General features: G+C 50.2%; 1 protein-coding gene across 2 annotated transcripts in view; it reads left to right on the forward strand.

Moving 5' to 3' along the window:
• VASH2 (vasohibin 2) overlaps window positions 1-21167 on the forward strand; it is a 38244-nt gene extending 17077 nt beyond the window's left edge. For both annotated transcript variants that reach the window (XM_032393103.1, XM_032393105.1), the window contains 3 exons: window positions 3854-4235; window positions 5436-5551; window positions 18762-21167. In XM_032393103.1, the coding sequence (XP_032248994.1) occupies window positions 3854-4235; window positions 5436-5551; window positions 18762-18834 (571 nt within the window). In that variant the 3' untranslated portion in view covers window positions 18835-21167. The remainder of the gene's footprint in view (window positions 1-3853; window positions 4236-5435; window positions 5552-18761) is intronic.
• The last annotated feature ends 16 nt before the right edge of the window (window positions 21168-21183 follow it).

Below are 21183 nucleotides of genomic sequence, written 5' to 3' on the forward strand. Positions count from 1 at the left end.
CACAGTGAAGGACATGACTTGGGTCATCTGTCTGTGTCGCCCACAGGCCCCTCTGCGGGTCTTGGGAAACACATGGCACCTCAACAACTTTGAAACAGGTCAGCTCAGCTGCTGCTTGGAAGCCCGAGTCCCCCGTCTTGTCCTTCCTTGTTTTCTCTCATTTGATGTGAGTCCAGAGTTCAGGATTCATTCAGGAAGAGCCCCTTCATTTGCTCTTGCTTCAGTTCATGTGGGCATGCACACACTTGCACAGCCCTGCCCGAGACAGAGCCTTTAGTTCATCTTCCAAATCCTGGCAGCAATCTGGGGGGCCTCGCTGACCATGAAGGGGCTTAATCACGGTACTAAAGTGCTATGGCTGATTCAGGTGACAGATTTGTAATTAGAGGCGGGTTAGATGCTGGGCGGATCTTCCAGGACCTTGAGCACGGCTGCTCCCTCAGAAAAGCTCAGGCCACTTCCCTGCCCTCAGTCACACTTCCTTGTCCCCGCCTGCTCTGTGCCCACTTGCTCCAGGTCCCATGGCTTTCCTGATGGCCATAAAGACGGAACAAATCCTAGCGATGGCGACTTGTGACATCCCCTCCTCCCTCCCTCTTCTCCACGTGGCTGACTCTACTTGTCCCACAAGACTAATTTCGGTGTGGTCACCGTGTGGCCTCTTTGCTCCCCCTGGGGGTGCGCGGCTTGTCTCTCTCACAGCACACATCACGCTGGGGTGGTTCTTTTTAGTTTGACCGAGACACCGTGGACGTAGAGCTCTGTGTAAGTTTAAGGTGAACAGCGTAGTGGCTTGACGTACATGTATTGTGAATGTGGTTTTTTTTAATTGCAGTAAAATAGTCATACCATAAATTTACCAATTTAACCATGTCTAAGGCGCAGTTGAGTGACATTGAGAACATTCACGTGGTCGCGCAAGCATGGGCACCAGCGATCTCTAGAACTTCATCTTGCCCCACCTGAAATGCCACGCCCATCGAGTGCTAATTTCCCATTTTCCTTCCTCCCCCCGACCCCCGGCAACCATCATTCTACTTTCATCTCTCTGAATTTGACTACTCCAGATACCTCAGAAAGTGAAATCATACAGTATTTGCCCTTTTGTGACTGGCTTATCTCACTGAGCCTGATGTCCTCAAGGTTCATCCGTGTTGTAGCACGAGTCGTAATTTCCTAACTTTTTAAGGCAGAATGATACTCCGTTGTATGTCATACGCCACATTTGGTTTATCCAGTCATTCATCCGGGGGCACCTGGGTCACGTCCCCCTTTTGGCTGCTGTGAACATGGGTATGCACATACCTGTTCGAATCCTTGCTTTTAATTCTTGTGGGTACACACCCAGAAGTGGAGTTGCTGATCGTATGGCAACTCTTTATGTTTCTTTCTTTTTTCTTTTTTTTGAGGAGCTGCCGTACGGATCATGTTGTGTCCATTTTGAGTCTGTCTCCCCGACAGGCTTCATCTTTGGCTCCACAGGCCTGCCTGCAGGCTGTCTGGCACAGGAGATCCGCACCCATAAGGGCTTGCTATCCTGTCTAAGACAACTAAGGAATGCCCTTATTCCAGCCCCAGAGAACTTACCCCAGAAAACAAGCAGGAATGGACGTCAGGGGACTCGGAAGGTTGTGATTTCACTCCCTTACTGCCAGTTAATCTCACAGGAGGAAGTGAAGACAAAACACGTAACTTTTTATAGCGAAGAGCCATCTGTGCTTAAGTTGAGGACAGAGGACAGGGCTGACCTCAGGGCTTCGGGCTGGCTTCTGTTAGCTTCTTTCTTGCAAGGGTACCTGGGTTGGCCCTCACTGAGGCAGTCTTTTTGAGCCTAAGGAAGGTGTGCTCACAATGGAGGGTCATCCTTGCAGCAAGCATTAATGAAGAACTTCTGTGCACCAGGCCTGTGCTACGCTTGGGGACAGACACCAGCCTGCAGAACACAACTCCCACCCCTACAAGATGCAAACAAAATGCAAATACACAATTACAGCGCTGGATGATTGAGCAGCAAGTGCTACAGGGGCTCTTGAGTTGGGGGGGCTACTTAACTCATACTGAGGAAGGTTGGGGAAGAGTGGCAGGAGGGAGGAGAGAGCAGTGGGGCTGTTCCAGTCGGGATGCCGCCTGTATAAAGAGAGTAAGCCCACCCCGTCCTCACTCATGATTCTTACGAGACCCCGAAGATCTCTGCCAGGTTTGAATCCCCTGCACTAGAAGGCTGATGTGTGAGTGAAGCCATAAGAGAAGTTCTACTGCAATAGGGGGTGTCATGTGGTGCGGAGTATGTGCAGTGGCATTTTGTTGAATTGGTCTCATAGCTTTGTAATGTGAAGGTCATTTAAAACTCATTTAAGACTTCCAGTTATCTATGACTTCCCATTATGAGGGAATGTATGTGCCAAGGGCACGGGCGTGGATTCTTTATGGTCTCGGCATATCCTCCAGAAATGTCTCGGGTTTACTGCAGGTCCATGTGCTGGTCCAGGGTGTGGGGGGCATGAAACCGGACAAAGGAATAATGAGCAGGGGCTGAATCGTGGCAGGACTTTGGTAAGGGATTTGGACCAAGTCTGAAGAAGATGAGAGACAGTGCAAACTGAAGCAGAAGAGTTGACACGTACCAAATTTTGGCTTGAATAGAACATTCTGGCCTCTGTGTAGAAAGTCCACTTGAGTGGGGGCAAGAAACGGTGAAGACAGCTTCTCAGACAGTGGAGAACCGTATCCGCTGACTGAGCACTTACCAGGCACAAGCTGCCGTGGGCAGCACCTGGATGATTATTTACCTTAGAAACTCCTTGGAGTCACCACAGGTTTTCAGCAGAAAAGTGACACCGTGAGTTTTCAACATCCCTCTCCAGAAATACTGGGTCCTTGCCGGGACTATCCTGGGATTTTGAGATGGGCTGAAGGATGTGGTACTTCTTGTCCAGCGCTCGGGCGTGTGGAGTCAGCCGGGTGGTTACATGACGCTGCACCTGTAGGGTAGCCGGTCCCAAACCGATACAACGGTAAGAGGCAGGGTTGCTCCATCCAGATGGGCTGATAAGTGGAGAAAGCCAATCTGTGATGCCAAGTGCGTTGGGGAGTGAGGAGCCTGAGGTTCGGGTGCTGGAGGCAGCTTTCTGTGTGGTACCCAAGGCTGTTGGCATGGGGGTGCTGGGGTCCATGAGAGCAACAGATGAGGGGCAGGTGTGACCTGTTCTGACGCCTTCCCTTCCAGATAATCAACCAGTCTGTTTTTGTTTTTGTTTTTTTTGAAGATTTTATTTATTTATTTATTTGAGAGAGAGAGATCACAAGCAGGGGGGAGGGGTAGAGGGAGAAGCAGACCTGAAGGCAGATGCTTAACCGACTGAGCCACCCAGGCGCCCCGGTCTGTTTCTTTTACATCTCATTGCCTTGCCTTGATTCTGGTTTTCATTTTTCTCCTGGAACATTGCAGAGGCCTTCAATTCTGGCTCTGTCCCACACACTCCAGCCAGAATTAATGTCTGAGAACATCATTCCGATTACATAAAAAAAGTCTTTAATACTCATCATCCCTGTAGAAAACCAAGGGAGGGGGAAAAGCCATGATTTTGTTTTGCATTTATTTAATTACTAAAGTAGAAAGCAAGTTTTTCTCATTGTCCCATTTTAATTTGGCTTCAGTATGCACCATATAATAAGTACTCAAAGATATCAAGTGAATCCTTTCTAAAAGGATTAGTCTGGATAGGTTAGATGTGGGCCTCAGAAGCAGAGGGATGGACACTTACTTTGCCTGTCTGGGCCACTTCCCTTCCTGGGAGTCCAAGCTCTGAATTTTCAAGGCCTCCCTTCTCTTCCTTGACTCAGATGGTCTAAGATACTTAACCAATGGACAGCCTTCCATCGAGCGATTCCCCATCAGCTTTAAAACCTACTTCTCAGGAAACTACTTTCACCACGTTGTGCTGGGGATTTATTGCAATGGCCACTATGGCTCACTGGGCATGAGCCGAAGGGCTGAGCTGATGGACAAGCCGTTGACCTTTCGGACTCTGAGTGACCTCATCTTTGACTTTGAAGACTCCTACAAGAAGTACCTGCACACAGTGAAGAAGGTCAAGATTGGGCTGTATGTCCCCCACGAGCCTCATAGCTTTCAGCCCATTGAGTGGAAGCAGCTGGTCCTCAATGTCTCAAAGATGTTGAGGGCTGACATAAGGAAGGAGCTGGAGAAATATGCCAGGGACATGAGAATGAAGGTAGGTGCTGGGAAGGCGAATGAGTGATGCAAGAGAGTTCTATCCACAACCTCTGTCTGTCTCCCTCTTGCCTCATGCCCCATGTTTCTGGGATGGTCAAAAGCTTCTTGAGTTTATCTTGCTTAGTAGCCATCCTATTAAAACAAAAAATAGAAATCATTTGCTATTTGACATGGACAATTAAAGTTTCTCTTTGTATAGACTACTTCAAACACTGGAGCTGAAGTCAACTTAGATGTTACAGTTAAGCGATGTCTTGGCATGTACATCCTTCTATGAAATCAAATCTAAAATGTTAGTCATTTTAGATTAAGCCTCTCATTTTGTTTTGTTGTTTTGGTCTTTATAATAGGGTGACCAGTCATTCCAGTTTGCCTGAAACATGCCCAGGACATGACATCTTTAGTACTTAAAACCAGGAAGGTCCTGGGCACACGAGGATCAGCGGGTCACCCTGCCTTATAATCTTTTGCAGAGTCGCATTATGTCTCGGCTTTGCTTTATGTATTGCAACGCATTTTGGCATAAAATTCTGACCTGGTGTCACAATAGCGAAGAATCATTCACTGTGCTGGCTTCATAGAATCTACACTCATAAGCCCCTCTTGCTTCTCCCATGTCACATCCATGGTGACATCATGCCTGCTTGTCCTTGTCCCTCCAGGGCTTGTGGAGTCACTGAGAGAAAGCCTGTGTGTACACAGAGGACCACAGGGGAAAGAGATTTTGCTGACCTCAGGCTTGGTTCTGTTTAGGGCCTGGGGACTTGTCCTCTTCACCCTGAGGAACTTGGAACGGAGATTCTAGAGAAATTGAAACCGCTCTGTGCCTGTGTGTGGGGTGGGAGAGTCAGAGGAAGAACAAGCTGGTTTCTGGGGCAATGTAGGTGGGACTTTGCCCTCACAAGACAGCACCCAGCACCTGGAAGCAGCCCCAGGAGGCTGAGGCATGGGGCTCTGCCTCTCCGCTGTGGAAAAGGGGGCACGGCGTAATCATTTCAGCCTCTGGGAGGCGGTCCTTTGCTCCTCGCCAGTGCAGACTGAGCGAGGATCATCTGTTAGGACTCCCCGCTGGAGGTCTTCCGACTCGGTACCTCCTAAGCCCCGCGATCCCGGCAGGCTGGGGGCAGGGATGCTGCAGGAAGACCCAAGGGTGGTTTCCTTTCGGAGCCAGTGTGGTAACTCCTCACATCTCCTTCAGATCCTGAAACCTGCAAGTGCCCATTCTCCAACCCAAGTGAGAAGCCGGGGGAAGTCCCTGTCCCCCCGAAGGAGACAGGCGAGCCCCCCGAGACGGCTCGGCAGGAGAGACAAGTCGTGAGTATTTTCTCTTCCCCGGCTCGGGGCCCAACACACGCATCCGTGGGGTTGTCCTGGCCCGTGGGGACAAAGGTGTGTCCTGGGCATGGCATCTGAAGCAGACGGAGATCTCTGAGAGGACCACCCCTCATTCAGGGGGCATCCCTTGGGGAGAAGGATCCACTATGCACATGACCCCTGTTGCTCTGCGGCCGCCGCCTGCCAGTTGTAGACTCAGATGAAGGGACAGGCTCCAGACCGCAAGAGATGAAGGATACCCCGAAATCCTGGCCTCGTGGGAGGAGCAGGGGATGTAGACTTAGGAAGCCTGGGTCTGGGGCCAGCTCAGCTCCTTGTGAGCCCCATGACGTGAGGCCTGTCATGTAAGCGTCCCGGGCTTAAGTTCCCTCAGCCAGAAGATCGGATTGTTACAACTGAGGAAACTCTCCTAAAACCCTGTAGCCCTCTGTGCCCGGCAGAAATCACAATCATTCTTTGGATCATGGCATCAGAAATACCTGCAGCCTCCTCCTCTCCCTGCTGACTCTACCCTCCCCCATCTTAGCCCCGAGGCCAGTGATCCCACACCTACTTCTTCTTTTTTTTTTTTTTTTAGATTTTATTTACTTATTTGACAGAAAGACACAGTGAGAGAGGGAACACAAGCAGGGGGAATGGGAGAGGGAGAAGCAGGCTTCCTGCTGAGCAGGGAACCTGATGCGGGGCTCGATCCCAGGACCCGGGGATCATGACCTGAGCCAAAGGCAGATGCTTAACGACTGAGCCACCCAGGCGCCCCCCACACCTACTTCTTAGGTCAAAATGACTCACTTGAGCAATGACAGATTGGAGAAGCTGAGGAGGCCCAAAGTAACCAGTGATAATCCACTGGCAGATATTTGGGCCATAATTACACAGCAGGAAAAAATACCACTTTTATTAATACCAGCAGCATGCCGGGTCACAGGAGGCTCTCGCCGAGCCAGGGATGGTGTGGTACAGCGCCCGGAGGTCCGGGGTGAGCCTCAGCTCAGCCGCCCCGTAGCCTTGCGGCCTGGGCAAGCCTTTCAGGAGCCGTAGTTTGCTCATTCGTCCAAGAGGATAAAAATGCTTTTGCTGCCTCTCTCTCAAGGAGTCGTAGGATCAACTTAGAAGATATAGTGAGAGCGATTTGTTCATGGTGAACTGCCTTTAATACAAGCATGTCGTTATTGTCACATCAATCCTATAGAGTAAGAAGGGAGAGTTTTCGTTTTCACTGTCAAAGGAAGAAACAAGAACACAAACCAGGTTTGTTATCTTATGCTGTGTTGTAGCTGGTCAGTGATGGGACTGGGGCTGGAACCCAGGTCCCCTGGCTCTGGGAAGGGGGAGGGGGACGGAAGTGTTGGTTCTGTCTTTGGAAGAACAGTGCGGGATGAAGTGGTGTCAGTTCCGAGGAAGGTTCTCGGTTTGTCCCCATTCTACTTCCCACTGCTGAACGCAGGGTGCAGAATCTACAGCCAAAGGTGTTGGCTAAGATGACTGGGGTCCGGGCTTGGAAAGGAGAAGGAGGAGGGGGGATTGGGAAGCTCCTGCAGTGAGAGAAGCTGGAGAACGAGGGGGCTTCGGCATGGCTTTGTCCCTTTAGAGAGCAGGATGACTTCAGATTTTTGCAGAAGCCTCTGACCCGAATCCTGCCTCCGATGCTGACCACCACCCTTGCTTCTTGACCCTGACCTTCACCATAACCCTAGCTCTCCCCCTCTCTGATGCAGTCATCCCGTCATTGGCGTCCCTGAACAAAGTAACAGTTGTCCCAGAGGACTGTGCGTATGTAAACCCTCTTCGGAGGGTCACGAAGCATGCAGCCAGCAACCCGGAAGTGGCAGTCTGGTCACCCAAGAAGCAGGGGAGGGGCCCTTTCCTCTGATTGGTTAGCTTTGCTGCCCCAGGAGGGCGAAGTCTTCCCTTCGGAGCTCGCAGTCTGCAGCAGACATCGAGCAGTCAATAAAGCCCCGCTCTGCCCTCTAAACCAGAGAGTCCTGAGCGTGCCACCTGACGCACTGATGCGCGGGACGGCCGTGTCGGGTTTCGGACCAGTGCTGTCGCATCCGTTCTACTTGCATCCACTGGAACTTTGCAGTCCAAGGCCTGTGAAGTTTTTAACCAGAAAAAGTTCCCATGAGTGCCCAGGGGTGGGAGAGCCAACAAGATCTCAGACACTGGCTGTGGAGACAGAAGTCAGAGGACACGCGAGGTACTGGTGGTCTGAGAACAGTAGGGGAAGAAGGTGCATTGGAGCCTGGACTGTGGGATTTGAGCCGCTTCTCAGGCATCCCGGGGGAGCATCCTAGAAGCCGCTGAGAATGCAGATCTGGAGCTTGAGGAATAGAGATCATGACATCAGAACCATCTACTTAGAAGTGACAGCTGAAGCGATAGCTGGATAAGTCGGTGAGGAAGGAAGGAAGCGCTGTCAGGCCCTGAGTAGCCCGGAGGAAGAAGAACCAGAACAGGAGATGGGGGAGCAATAGGCAGAGAGGATGGATCAGGAGTGTGAAGGGGCCTGTCCACACCTGCAGAAGCCAGCTGTGAAGATCTTAGGAGCAAAGGAGGGGGGGAAAATGAGGGAGAGTTTAAGGTCAGGTAGATGAGGACGTAGAAGTTGACAGACTGTGCATTCAGTGGCTTTTATCCTGCTGGTGAAGGAGGTGCGTCATCGGGTGGGAGTGAGGAGGAGCAGGTGGGTTATCTGCACGGGGTGGAGAAGGGGCTGCATGCAGCACAAGGGCCCAGGTGAGGATAGACAGAAGGATCCTACACCCTGTTCTCAAACTTCAGCAAGCCCGGAATCCCCAGAGGGCTTGTTCAAATAGACTTCGGGGCCCCTTTCCCAGTGTTTGTGACTCAGCAGATCTGGATGGGGCCCGAGGACCGGCTGTTCTGGCAAGTTCCTAGGTGATGCTGATGCTGCTGGTCCAGGGACCACTCTTGGAGAGCCACGGTTTGATCAGTCAGAATGGGAGAACTGATTTGGGGGGTGGCTTTAAAAAAAACAACAGAATGTCAAGGTGCAGGCACTGGGTCTGCTGAGGGGGGCAGAGGAGGCCGAGTGTGATTCCGGGGCCCAGCTCTGCCCAGTCCTGCCTGGGCCTCTGGAGCCTGAGGTGCTGGGGTGAGGTTAGAGGGTGTGACCCTGGCCTGACCCCCATGGTTGGGCTCCACTGAAGACACGCTGGTCGGAGCCTGGCTGGTCATTCTTCTAGGGGCCAGGAAGGGACACTGGCCATGCCCATACCCTAATCTCTGGCTGCTTTGTCACACAGCCAAGGCAAGGGACCACACTTGCACCTACAGAGGACAGCTCTTAGATTGCCGCAGATGTGACTGCAAAGCCACTTTCTAGTGTCGGGGCCCCACTCACCCTCATCCCTCCTGTTGGCTGGAAGCAGGAAGTGGGCCCAGGGATGGGGAGAAAGGCAGTAGGGAGAGGGCAGTAGTCACCGGAGGGGTCAGGAAGGAGGACCTGCAGGAAGATGGGGGTTCCGTTCCACCACCGTCTTCCCTCCACGCCCCGAAGTTGATCCCAGCCCCAGCAGGCAGGCCCCAGGGGCACAGAGGTGATGGCTCGTGGTTGAATGAAAACATAAACTTTTCCAAAATGGCGAAGAGTGGCTGTGACCAGCCCCGGAACCCCGCAGCCCTTTCTCCTGGGCACGGCACTGGTTCCCAGGAGTCTCTCTCCACCAACTCTCCCTAGTGGGTCAGGTCTTAGGGATTTTCTTTTTCACAGCCGGGGTGGGGTGGCTTTGGAAGAGTTTGACCATCAAGGGAGCCCAGGTGGCTTGTGGGTTCCTGTGGACCATTTCGTATGAGCAAATCCGGGAAGACCGTGGCCATCCTTGGTAGTTGAAGCCCCTTCTTTTCTGAGTTTGGAGGTCAGGAGGGGTTTCTAGAGGGCAAACATCGTGGCTGAAGTTTGAAGTGGACTGAGGTGTTACAAGGTGTTACTAATTCCTCCTAAATCCTGCTTTCTGAGTTGCAGGGCTGGGTAGGGGATCACAGGGGCTCGAGAGGACAGAAAGGGAAGAGTTGAAAGTAAAATGAAGGGCTGCGTGAGACAGGGAGGACAAGAAGGACGGAAGCACCAAGCCCCTCCCTCCCCCTCCAGATCCCAGCTTCCACCATTGCTATAGACTAGAGCCCAGGACACCCTGGTTCCTAGAGGTGTGTCTGGAGGAGATCCTCTTCTCAGCTTCTACCTCTGGCCTTCACCAAGCAGGCTTTTCTCCAGGTGATCTTGATTTGGCGAGGAAATGAGAAAGGGACGCATCTGGTTGTGACCCAATAACTCCACCAAAATTCTGGGCATCCTACGGTAGAATGGCTGGGACTAGGAAGGGCTTGGTGGCTCTGTCACTGTGTTATTTTTTTCAGCATTACATAAGGCCATCAAATCATTTCTAAATGTGTTGGGTGCCATAATGAAGCTTGGGAGTGGCCCAAGGGTGGACTATTACCATAACAGGCAAGAGGCCCATCAGCTGTGGGGCCCCAGCCCCTTTCTATGCTGGGATCATTTTAGTGGCTTTCTATCCCTGCCTACCTCACCCCTACAGCTGCAGCTACTTCCAGCCCTGCATTCCTCTCCATTTTTGCACTGGTCTGAATAATCCTTCTGGAAAGGAGGATCGGTGTCACTGGGTTGACAGAAGAGTCAGCGGGGTGGGAGGGCAAACAGCAAAGGCTGTACGAGGTGTCGGCTCAGGGCAAGGTTTTGAGAGGGAAACGGACTCCCCCACCCTCCACCCACCAATCCTTTGTCATCCTCTGCTCCCCTAGGAGTGTTTAAAGCACCTTCCACACAGAGCAAATTGATTCTAAAAGAGACAAGGAGATCGAGGTTGAGACCCACGTTTTAAAGGCTTGCGTGAACTTCTACCAACTGCTTCCCAATGCTGGGCCTCGGTCCCCTTGCCACTCGCTTCTCAGCAGCAGCCAGGACACCCTAGGGGACAAGGGTTAGAAATGAGGTGGGACGAGGGGAGGTTTTTGCTTATTATAATGAGAGATCCCAGGGAGGGGGCAAGGATGGTAAACTTCCTGCAAAGCTCATCCTCCCCCATTAAGAACCTTTCCACTTAAAATGCCAACAGTTCCCCTACGCAGAACCACGAAGGCTCCCTGGGGTCCTTTCTGTCTCTGACAGTCCACATGTCTTGGCTTACTGCTTATGGCCACAACCCGGGAGCGTAGGGGTGCGCGGACGACAGTTTTCTGGCTGGGCTGCCCGTGTCAGCATGAAAGCAGCTCATGCCAATTGGAATGACCACGTGGAACATTCTTCCCAAGTGGGGCAAGAGTCCCTAAGGACCCCTGAGAATGTCTTTGTTCTCTCTCCGCTCTCTGGCTCCTCTTTTACCCCCTCTGTCCCTCCACTGCTCTTCTTTGCTATTTATGATTCTATTCCTCCCTTTTTTTCCCTCTTTGATTTCCCTTCTTGGTCATCTGTCTCTGTGGCGGTTTGTGGCTCTAGGGGGCTTCGCTCACCCTGCTGGAGACCCTCAGGGTCACAGAGGTTACTAAGCCCCATCTTAAGATAAGGTCTCCTTTCACTGCTGGCCCCAAGCTAGACAGTGGAGTTCCGGCTCCCTTCTGTCTTGAAGGATCGCAACAATGCCTCCAGGCAGTTGCCCGAGTGAGGCTATGAAGTCATAATGAAGTCATAGAGAATCAGTTTGATTCCATGGTCTAATCACATTGAAGATATTTTGAATGAGGGCCAAGAAGTCATTCCATTCTTCCATTCCGGGTGAGAAAATGTCCCCAGAGGTGAAAAGGAGATAATTTCCTTAGCAAGGAAAGTAGAGGGGAAGCAAAAGAGAGAGAGAGAGAAGTAGAATGGTTGTGGAAGGAGAGGGAGAAGTCAGCCTCCTGGATGATGTGAAGTTTCCTACTAGAAGCCCGGACAAAGGACTGCTCAGCTTAGCTCTCCTGGGATTTCATAGAGTCTGGGGTCCCTGGGGACGCTTGGAGAAACCAGGATGGATGATGAGCCGTATCAGCAAAGACCTCCTGACCTGAGTGAGCAAAGAGGCTCCTGGAGGTCAGACACCATTGGGGGGTGCCAGAGGGGTTCTCCATCACAGCAAGGGGAAGAGGCTGTGCCCTGGAATCTCAGACAGTGGCCAGTGGCTCTTGGTCTCTGGCCAGAGCCTCCTACCTCTGCAGGCCTTGAAAGAAGGGGCAGGGCCTGGAGAGTCTCTGCTGAGCCGAATCTCTTATGCGTGCATAGCAGCTTCAGCTATCGGCCCCGCACCTGCCAGCAGGCTACCCACTGTCCTGGGAAGTGGCGAATGTGAGCGAGGAGCAGGACGGGCTTGGAATGACAGTGACAGGTTGGAAGGAACCAGTTCCCCCTCCCGTGGCCCTCCAACTGAGGCCTACCCAGACAGGTCATAAGTCCTAAATCGGGGCCCAGCCTGACCTGATTCCTGCCAGACTAGACAAGAGAGGAAGGCCTGGGGTCTCTGCTTGAACTTGTAAATGCTGGGCCAGCACCATCCCTGATTTAATCTGTCCCACACACTTAACACTGAGGACCGAGAGGTCCATGTTAGAGTTGTATCCTTACTGTATATCCCTTTCTAGAATCCCGAGTCCACAAGGAATAGAGCTAACCTGGTCTTCCTGGGTGTGTTTGTGCGTGAGGGTGAGTGGGTGAACACATGGGCATGCACACTGCCCACCCTCCAGGGCTGTGACCTCAGGGGACACAGGAGTAAGAAGCATGAATAGATGGGTGGCCCGGCCTCCCAATCAGGCAGCCCTGAACTGGACATAGATGGGCCGTGTCCCCGAAGTGTATCCTACTCATATGGGAGAAACAAGAGGCAAATTTCCGTCAGAAGAAAGGGAATGGCCCTCGGGTCCAGGGAGAGCAGGAGCTGCTGTTTGTCCTCGTGTAACCCCGAGACCTACAAGGTACTTGGCGCAAAGTGTTACTTAATGAAGTCCTGTGGGTGAGTAAGCAGCCAGCAAGTTACAGGAGCCTTGCTCTCCCCTCCCAGCTGCCACTCAGGCCTGCTGACCCTGCTCCCCAGCAGCTGCTGAGGGGAGGGGGGCGGGGGTTGAGAAGTGAGGGGAGGGGTGCCCCAGACTCAGGCCTTAGTCAGAAGGGCAGAAGAGGGATGGGGGCTGGAGCCTGGGGGGAAGCTTGTAGGCTCTCCTTCCGCGTTACTGCTTCTTCTCTTAAACCCAGTCTCACAGAGACACACACCAGCTAGTATGTTCAGCCCTAGGACGCGATGTCCCCACTCGGTCCCCAACATGCTGCCATGAACTTTCTGGTTCTGAGGTTCCTTGTGGCTTCACTGACACCAACATAGAATCTAGCCAAGCTCTCCCTGGACACTGAGGCTGCCTCAGGTTGTGTGCGAGACTCGAGGGGCCACTGCCCACCCACGAGATGGTTCACTCGCCCCGGACTGTCAAGGTTTCGGAAGGACTTGGATCAAGTCAACGAGTCACAAGCCATATAAGATTGAGACAAACTGGAAAACTAAAAGTCCCCTATCTACTCCCAGCTACCTGGAACAAAAAAAGATCACATTGAAAATCGGGAGTGTGGGGGCCCCTGGCTGGCTCAGTCAGTACAGCATATGACTCGATCTCAGGGTCGTGAGTTCAAGCCCCACATTGTACATAGAGCTTACTTAAAAAAAAATCCAGAGTGTGAATTTCCACCATGTGTCACAAGGATGGAAAACTAAGGTTTCCCTGCTACAGAATACCTTCTCTATGCAACCACCATCCTGTCCTCCTCAACTTACCTCCCCTCTGAACAGCCTCTGCTGTAGCTAGCTCCAGGAATGCAAGCCTGAGGTTGGGGTGAAGGGGACACCTGGGACCAGGCCACCCACCCTAGGTCACCCTGGATATATTTATGTGACAACAGACGAGGCTGGGATTATCCATTTGTGTGCTGAGAGAAGCGCCCCCCCCCCCCCCCCGCCTTCCTTCCACAAAGTCTATTAACCGGAAACTTTAAGTTCCCTTCCCTGCTTCCCCTAAAACAGAAGGCGGGCTGAAAGCCCTTCATTAGGAAATCCTCGGAGATGTTTTCCCTTGTGTGGACTAGGGAGGCGTTTGGAGACATTGATTGTTCGGTCTAAAATAATAACCGTGGATCTGATGAGAGGTTCTGGGCAAGTGCAGATCTGGCTGAATCATCATCCTGGTGCTTGTGTTTCTTAAAAATAAATCCGTTGCAGAATTCTAATTATAGCCAGGGGAGCGCTTGGAAGAGGTCTCCTCACGCACAAGCTCACCCAGCTCTGGCCCTGAGACGAGCTGCTGGCCAGGAGGGAGCGGGATTTCTGGCTGAGGCCCACGGGCAGGTGGCAGGCTGTGATAACCCACTTCTGCCCTCCGCCAGGCCAGGGGATTGCAGCCAGCAGCGCTGGGAGAGAAAAGGGTTTCCTCTTTCAGGCAGTTCACCGGGGATCTCGGTTGAATCCTTTTCTGGCAGTATTAGCCTTCTGTTCTTCCCTGGGTTCTGGATACATAAGGGGCGGGGGGATGGGTGGGCTACAGAGGAAGGGGACAACCTAGTCCCTTTCCTTTGGAAGCCCTCCAGCTCTCTGTGCTTGCAGATCCACATTCAGCTTTTCAAAGTAGGCAGGTTCCCCAAGCGGCTTTGGTAAGATAAATCCTGTCCTGTATAGGAAAACTTGTTAGTTCTTACAATGTCATCATGGTGACTTGAATTCCTGGCTTAGGACGTTGTTAAAAATATCCCATGATAAAGATAACATAATGAAGCCCTATCCGCCATTTACATGTTAATGAGAACTTGACCCAGGTTTAATTGAGAACAGGCTATTCAACAGGAGGGATTCATAGCTGAATGGACTGGATCCCTGTTCTCAATTTGTTCAGTCTCTGAGGCAGGCATGAGGAGTCGGAACCTGCAGGATTCTTTAGCAGATGTACTAGAGAAAATGCCCTAGCATACAGGGGCGAGAAGTAATGCGTTGTGAGGGAAGGAAGTCAGATACTTTGCGGGAGAAGTGGTGTTTGGGTTGGACCATGGAGGGACGACAAGACATGGGGTTGAGCATTCCATGTCACAGTGCAGAAGCAGGAGTGGTTGTGGTGTCATCCTTCGATGCTTGGGAGGATGCTTTGTGTGGGGAGTGGGAGGATGGGGTCCGTTTGCCTCATGGTTAAGGGCATGGGCTCTAGATTCTGGGGAGGAGTTCTGGCTCCACCGCTTGCTAAACATGTGACTTTGCTTTAAGCAGGTTCCCTAACTTTCAGTGCCTCGATTTCTTCCTCTGTAAAATGGGTAGGAACAGTATCAACCCCATCAGGTTATGGTGACACTCAGTTAATCCCTGTAAACCTCTCAGAGCAATGCCTGGTGCCTTGTAAGTGCCAACTAAATGGAAACTATTTATAATGGTGATTTCTCAGCACCTGGAAGACCCCGCCGGGGTGGGCAGGGGACAGTGACTGGTGGCGGTGCTAAGGAAAGGTTTAGGAAAAAGGAGGCCAAAGACCCCCCGAGTTAAAGTACATCTGTTTCCAAGGGAACCAGTAGCAGACCAAGGGTAAAGGTAAAGGGTGAGGTTTTAGGAACACACACACTTGGAAGAGTGTGGTGAGCATTCCGTTTCCTGGGGGCCGGTGGGCTCCAAAGTGAGAGAGTTCAGTGAGTGGGCGAACACTGGCTTCTGAGGAGGCGGCATGCCCGTGGCTAGCGGCAGCAGGGTCCCAGGCGAGCCCACATCCCAGGGCCGAGCGGCTGGGCTTTGTCCTCCTCTCGCCCCCCGGACCCTGCAGCCTGTCCTGCCGCTGACTTCCCAGCAGGCGCCGTTGGTCCGGGGACTGAGGGAGAGAAAAGAGGTCAGCGCAGACCTGCTCCACCACCCGGGAAAGCATGTTAGGCTGGTGTCTTATGAGCGCTCTTCTCACACAGGAAGGGCAGCATATTTCTCAGAGTTTCGGAGAAGGAGACGTGTCACTCGGTGTTGAGAAAGAGGCCAGGTCGGGAAGAAAGGTGCCGGCACTGGGGTGAGCTCACTGGTGTGTGCTGCAAGGGCCCCTGGAACGGGGATCCTCTTGTTGAGCACGAGTTGTTGCTTACTCTTGACAGACAATGGGAGATGTGAAGAGCCGCCATGGCGTAGGTCCTGCACGGGGTGCAGGGCCCCGGGGAAGAAGACAGACTCTTACACACGAGTCTCCGGACTTTGTGTAGGGTGTGGCTACTTCTCCCGAGTGGAATTCTAGAGAACTTGCTAGGGACGTGTGCTCACTCCCCAGGTGAACCTTCCTCGGGCCCACTCGGCACCCACCATGACTGGCATCGGACTTGGCGTTGCATTAGTGAGTTAATGGACGGACATGATCCCAGTCAGGATCAGGTTTGGTGGCGGGTAAGGTCGGGGTGAAGCTAGGACTTAGCCGGGGGCTCACCAACGTGGGAAAGGGGCTCAACTGAGGCGGTAGGGGGCGTCTTACTTACTGCTGGGCCTCTCCAGTGTCCCACGTCGGGGGCCACACTCCAGCCATCACTCCCACAAGACAGGAGAGAGAGCAGGGAAACCCACGAAGGGCACATGCTTCTTGCCTTTGGAAGAGGTGTCTGGCAACCTCCACGTCAGTCTCAGTGGCTACACCTTAGTCCGACGCCTGAGCGGTTTCAGAGAGGCTGGGAAACGTGGTTTGTGTTCTGGCAGCTCCGTGCCCGGCTGAAGAGCGGGTTTGTACTAGGGCAGAAGGGGACGGTGCACGTGGCGGGGCAACTAACAGACTCTGCCCCGCAGAGATCATTAAAAGCATCAGATAAAGAAAAAATCCATTCACTACAAATGTGATTGATATTTGGATAAGGAACATATGTGCACGTAGTTCAACCACCAGGAAAGGTAGTGTGGAAATTATATTTTAATTGTTCTAGGAAATGACCCCCCATTTAATCCTTTTGTAAAGCGAGGAATGCATAGGGATACTTGAAGCTTATCCTTCCACAAGTGAATTTTTTTTGATTGCTGAATTTTCTAAAAGTGGGGCACATGGAGGAGGGGGTAAGTAGATTTGCCTTTCTAACCCCATTTGCCTTAGGGTGATGCTAACTTATGGGGAATCTACCTGAAGGAGGAAGTCCCATATTCGCTGTTTGAAAAGATGACACACCTCAGGCAAGGAAACAAAACAGACTCTATGTCAGGCTTTTTGAAAAAATGAACTAGAGGGGCCTAGGTGGCTCAGTCATTAAGCATCTGCCTTCGGCTCAGGTCATGATCCCGGGGTCGTGGGATCGAGTCCCAAATCGAGTCCTCTCTGATCGGCAGGAAGCCTGGTTCTCCCTCTCCTTGTGCTGTCTCTCTCCCTCTCTCTCTGTCAAATAAATAAAATCTTAAAAAATAATAATTAAAAAAAGAAAGAAAATGGATTAGATACAAATGGACTCTGAACCGGACTTGTCTGCAAGAGCCCTAGTTCTCTCCACGTTAGCGGGCTGAGGACTAGGATAGAGATATAAATTTAAGTTTGAACCCTGAGCTGGAAGTGTGCTCCCATTAGCTGCCAACTCAAGAATGGTCCTTACAGTGGTCCCCGGGGTCCACTCTACCAGTGGCTCTGTTGATAGGGAATGGCCGATCTCTAGGGCACGTACGGCTGGAGGACACCATTGCTCCGGTCAGAAGCCTTGAGCTCTTTGGTACAGTGAGCAGGGGTCTACATGCAAGCAAGTCCGGGGACGTCTATCCTCTGTCGGCCATATTTGTCAGCATCATCTGTGCACCCCGGGCACAAAGAAATGAGAGGCATGATTCCTGACCAGTAAAGCAGGGCACATGGTCACGCTGGGAAATCAGCCTCATGCAACACAGAGATGAGTTAAGTTTACAAGTTCCTTAGTAATGCCAAGTAGCAAGTCAGGGAAGGTTTCTTGACCACTTTGAATAATCAGGTTCAGAGGGGATGTTCATAGGCTGTTGAGGGAAAGGTGGGAGGGGTGATGAGGAAGGGAGGGAGAGGAGATGCAGGTGGGCAGAGACAGAGAGACAGAGAGAGAATGATAATATGTAGGCGGTAGAACTTGTTGCCAAAATTTGAGCCTCGTGTCCTTAAGCGGCCCCCTTGACATTAGCTGGCTGTTGATTTCTGGCTCTGTGAGTTGGAGCACCTTCCTGCCGGGGGAAATGTATTTGCTGTTAGGAAACCCTTCAAAGGATAAACCAAGAAACCATTATATTTTCCTTTTGGTCTCTTTTCTTCAAACACTTAAAACAAGGGTCATGTGTATCCTAAAAATATCTTCAGTCTTCTGGTAAAAATGGCTGAATGTGAAGCTTTGGAATTAGAGCTCTCTAGCCATACTGAACCTGCTAAACTTGGTTTATAAGCTCCGTTCTCTCTTATCAGAGAAGGTAGGAGGCTAAGAAATGGAAAAACTGTGAGAAGTCGGGAGGATGCTTGGGCGTACTCTTATATCGGGAAATCATTGAGGAAATGTCTTTAATGAAGACAGGTGATGTGCTTACTGATTTTCTTTTTCCAGCTTGAAGTATTTTCTGACATGACTTCACATAAATGCTTACTAGTACTTTGGAAAATGTATTTAGGGAGAAGAGAGGATTTGCCACGAAATGATTTTCCACATTGACATGCTTTTTCAGATGAGTTGTAAAGGATCCGCCCCAATTTTATGCACCGAGGCCTGGAAGAGTAATCCTCTATCAAAGATAGCCAAGCATCTCTCCGTGCCAGTCTGGCACCTGAGAAGTCTTGTAGTTGCTGGGTTTCCCCCAGGGCACAAGCACCAGGAAGCCAAGGTTTCAGGGAGAGTCTGGCTGAGGTTTTTAGTTCTACTGGACTACATGTGATTTTTTTAGACCTTTGCAAGGTTTACAGATAACTGGGTTTCAGAAGTTAGAGTGTGACGGAACGCAGGCTTCAGGCTTCAAGTTGGACAAACTCATTCGGCAACCTGTCAGTTTTTTTCAGCTCTACATTGAAAAGCCTGTGAAAATGTTCCCTACATATCCCATCAAAGTGGACTTGAGAACACGAGGTCAAGCTGGGAACGAAGGCTGGGGGGGAGGGGCGAGGGGCGGGCTGGGGGCAAGCATCTGAAGGGTCAGGAGAACAAAGTCGAGTTCTCTGAATCAAATACTAAGTGATCTTTCTCTATCCCATCCCCTCTCCCCCACCATCTTCCTTTGACCCTTAGGCCTGCACTGCCTGAGAAGAAGGTGGCTGACCTTAGCACGCTGAATGAGGTGGGCTACCAAATCCGAATTTAGGCAAGCCGTATCAGCCAGCAAGAGGGCTTCCGTGGTGCTTCTCTCTGCACTTTACCCCAGCGTTTTAGGAGGAACTGCAACTATTTATTGAGAACCTGTGGATTTTATTTTTAAGGATTCACTTGGACATGGAATCTGAGTGGGTGGTAACAATTAATGTTGAAATTCACCAAGGGGCCACCATGAAAAGGCTGAAGTAAGAAACCCCATCGGGGTTGGACTGTCTCCCTCACTACAGATAGAAAGGGAAATACGTAACCGTAGTTTTCTATCTTCCCATTGACCTACTTTTTGTTTACTTGCTTTTGAACATGATGCCTCCTCACCAGTAGTATATGTTACTGAAACCCTCCCTCCCACTTTTGATATAGTAAGGTAACTCAGCCAGTATTAATGTCTTTTTTCAGCAATAACAGAGGCAAAGATTGGTGGGATTTTTTTTTAAGCAGTCAATATTACCTCAGCATCTTGACATCAGATATGCAAACTTAATGGTTTGTTGTTTTTTTTTTTATATTCTATTTGTATTGTTTCCCCAATATTTCCAATGGGGATCTCCACAAAGTTTGGGATTTCTTCCTGGTACACACATAATGGGAGTTAAGGTATTATATCAAGTGTTTTACTAAAAAGCACTGAAATTCTTCTGGCAATACAGGAAACTATTTTCAGGACCTTGGAGTTACTTCTTTCTTAATCTTTCTTAAAGCATTCACTGACAGCGGTTTTTTGTTCTTTCAAAACAAAAAGCATGATCAGAAGGTAGTCTGTGTTCTGTCACTAACATTTAAACTTTGCAAACTCCAGCAAAAAAAGCACAAGAGGTCATGGCACTGTGACACACAGTTAGCAGTATTGCAATTACCTCCGACAATCACACACTCAGAAGGCAGAGGCCAGGAATCAATCAGCAGAGTCTTGAGAACCAGTTAACCTTTCTGTTTACGTCCATCTGATTTTTAAACTCTGAGTCAGGCCTTGATTCTGAAGGACTCACTGTTGTCAGAGAGGTGTTCTGATGTCTTATATTAAGACCAAATGTGGCATGACGTGATCCCTTTCCAGTCCCTTGCTTTTAAGTACCACTTCATGACATTTAGGAACTGATTTTGGAAAATGCGATGAATTAGAGAAGCAGAACCTTTTCTTAAATGGACAAGTCTTCAGGTACAGTGTTCCATCTTAGAGCGTGATGGAGTCCGTGATGGACAGTGTATCCGTGTAACTTCTGACTGCAGCCCGCACAGAGGAACCCTACCCGCCAAGTCTGTATGTTATCAACATCAAGAGCATGCTTCCGTTTCATCTGTTGTAGCTCAACGGCCGTGCCAACTCGTGAGACCACCGCGCAGATGTAAGTGAAGTCTGCTAGTCAACAGAAGTGTTATCTCAGTTGAGGGCTTCCTCTCTGGCTTTCTTTGCCTGGCTTTCTTTGCCTGATTTTAGGAAGGGGAGTAGAAAAATAATCTGCTCACTGAGATTCTTTACCAGTAAAACCACTGAAGGTGACTTCATCCCTCGGCCATGTGTGCATGAGCTCACTTTATGCTAAAACTCAATGGCATTAAAAAAAAAAAACTCATGGCATTCATAGAAAGTGGTATTTTCTTGAAAAAGAAGGAAGTTTAGTGTCCTTTACATGAAAAGGACTAAGTAAGTATACATCTCAATTAGATTAAAATACAGAAGTTAAAAATTCTGAACTTAATCACTTTAAGAATAGTATTCGCAGTTCCAGTTTAAGATGAAGTATCTTTGTATCTCTTCATAAGGCAAACTCATTTGCAGCCTCACGGCCACATGTACTGAAGTATTTCAATTAGTCAATTCATTCTCGTTCTAAAACAATACTGACTTAGCTCTCTCTGTGAAAAACAAGATATATGTATCTTATGTTTATCAATCTGACACTTTATTATCTCTAATAAGTATACAACTTCTACCACTGCAATCATTCTAAGAGCTTGGAATAGGATTTTCCAAGTATTATTTAAGTACCGTCCCCTCCAAAATATACAATGTCATTAGTTGCATAGCCTCTTGTTTCCCACAAAAAAGGCTAAAAGGATAGGAACACCAACTGTTCTAATATGCTGACTTATAAGCCTTAAAACCGCCAGCTGGTTTGGTGATTCAATTAGTAACCTGATCTTTTTTCCACTCACTTCTTGATCTTAAGATTCAGTCCCCCAGAGCCAGGGTTAGTCACAGAAACATGAAAAGTAATTTAAAATGCTCTTAGTTTTCATTCTATTTTTATTGCCTATGGAATTACGTTGATTTCTGAAAGATGTGAGAAAGGCACCAAACTCTTAAATTCTAGTGCAGGAATTTAATTAAAATGATATT

Source organism: Phoca vitulina, unplaced genomic scaffold (assembly GCF_004348235.1).
Source record: "Phoca vitulina isolate PV1807 unplaced genomic scaffold, GSC_HSeal_1.0 scaffold71, whole genome shotgun sequence".
NCBI classification, from domain to species: Eukaryota; Metazoa; Chordata; class Mammalia; order Carnivora; family Phocidae; genus Phoca; species Phoca vitulina.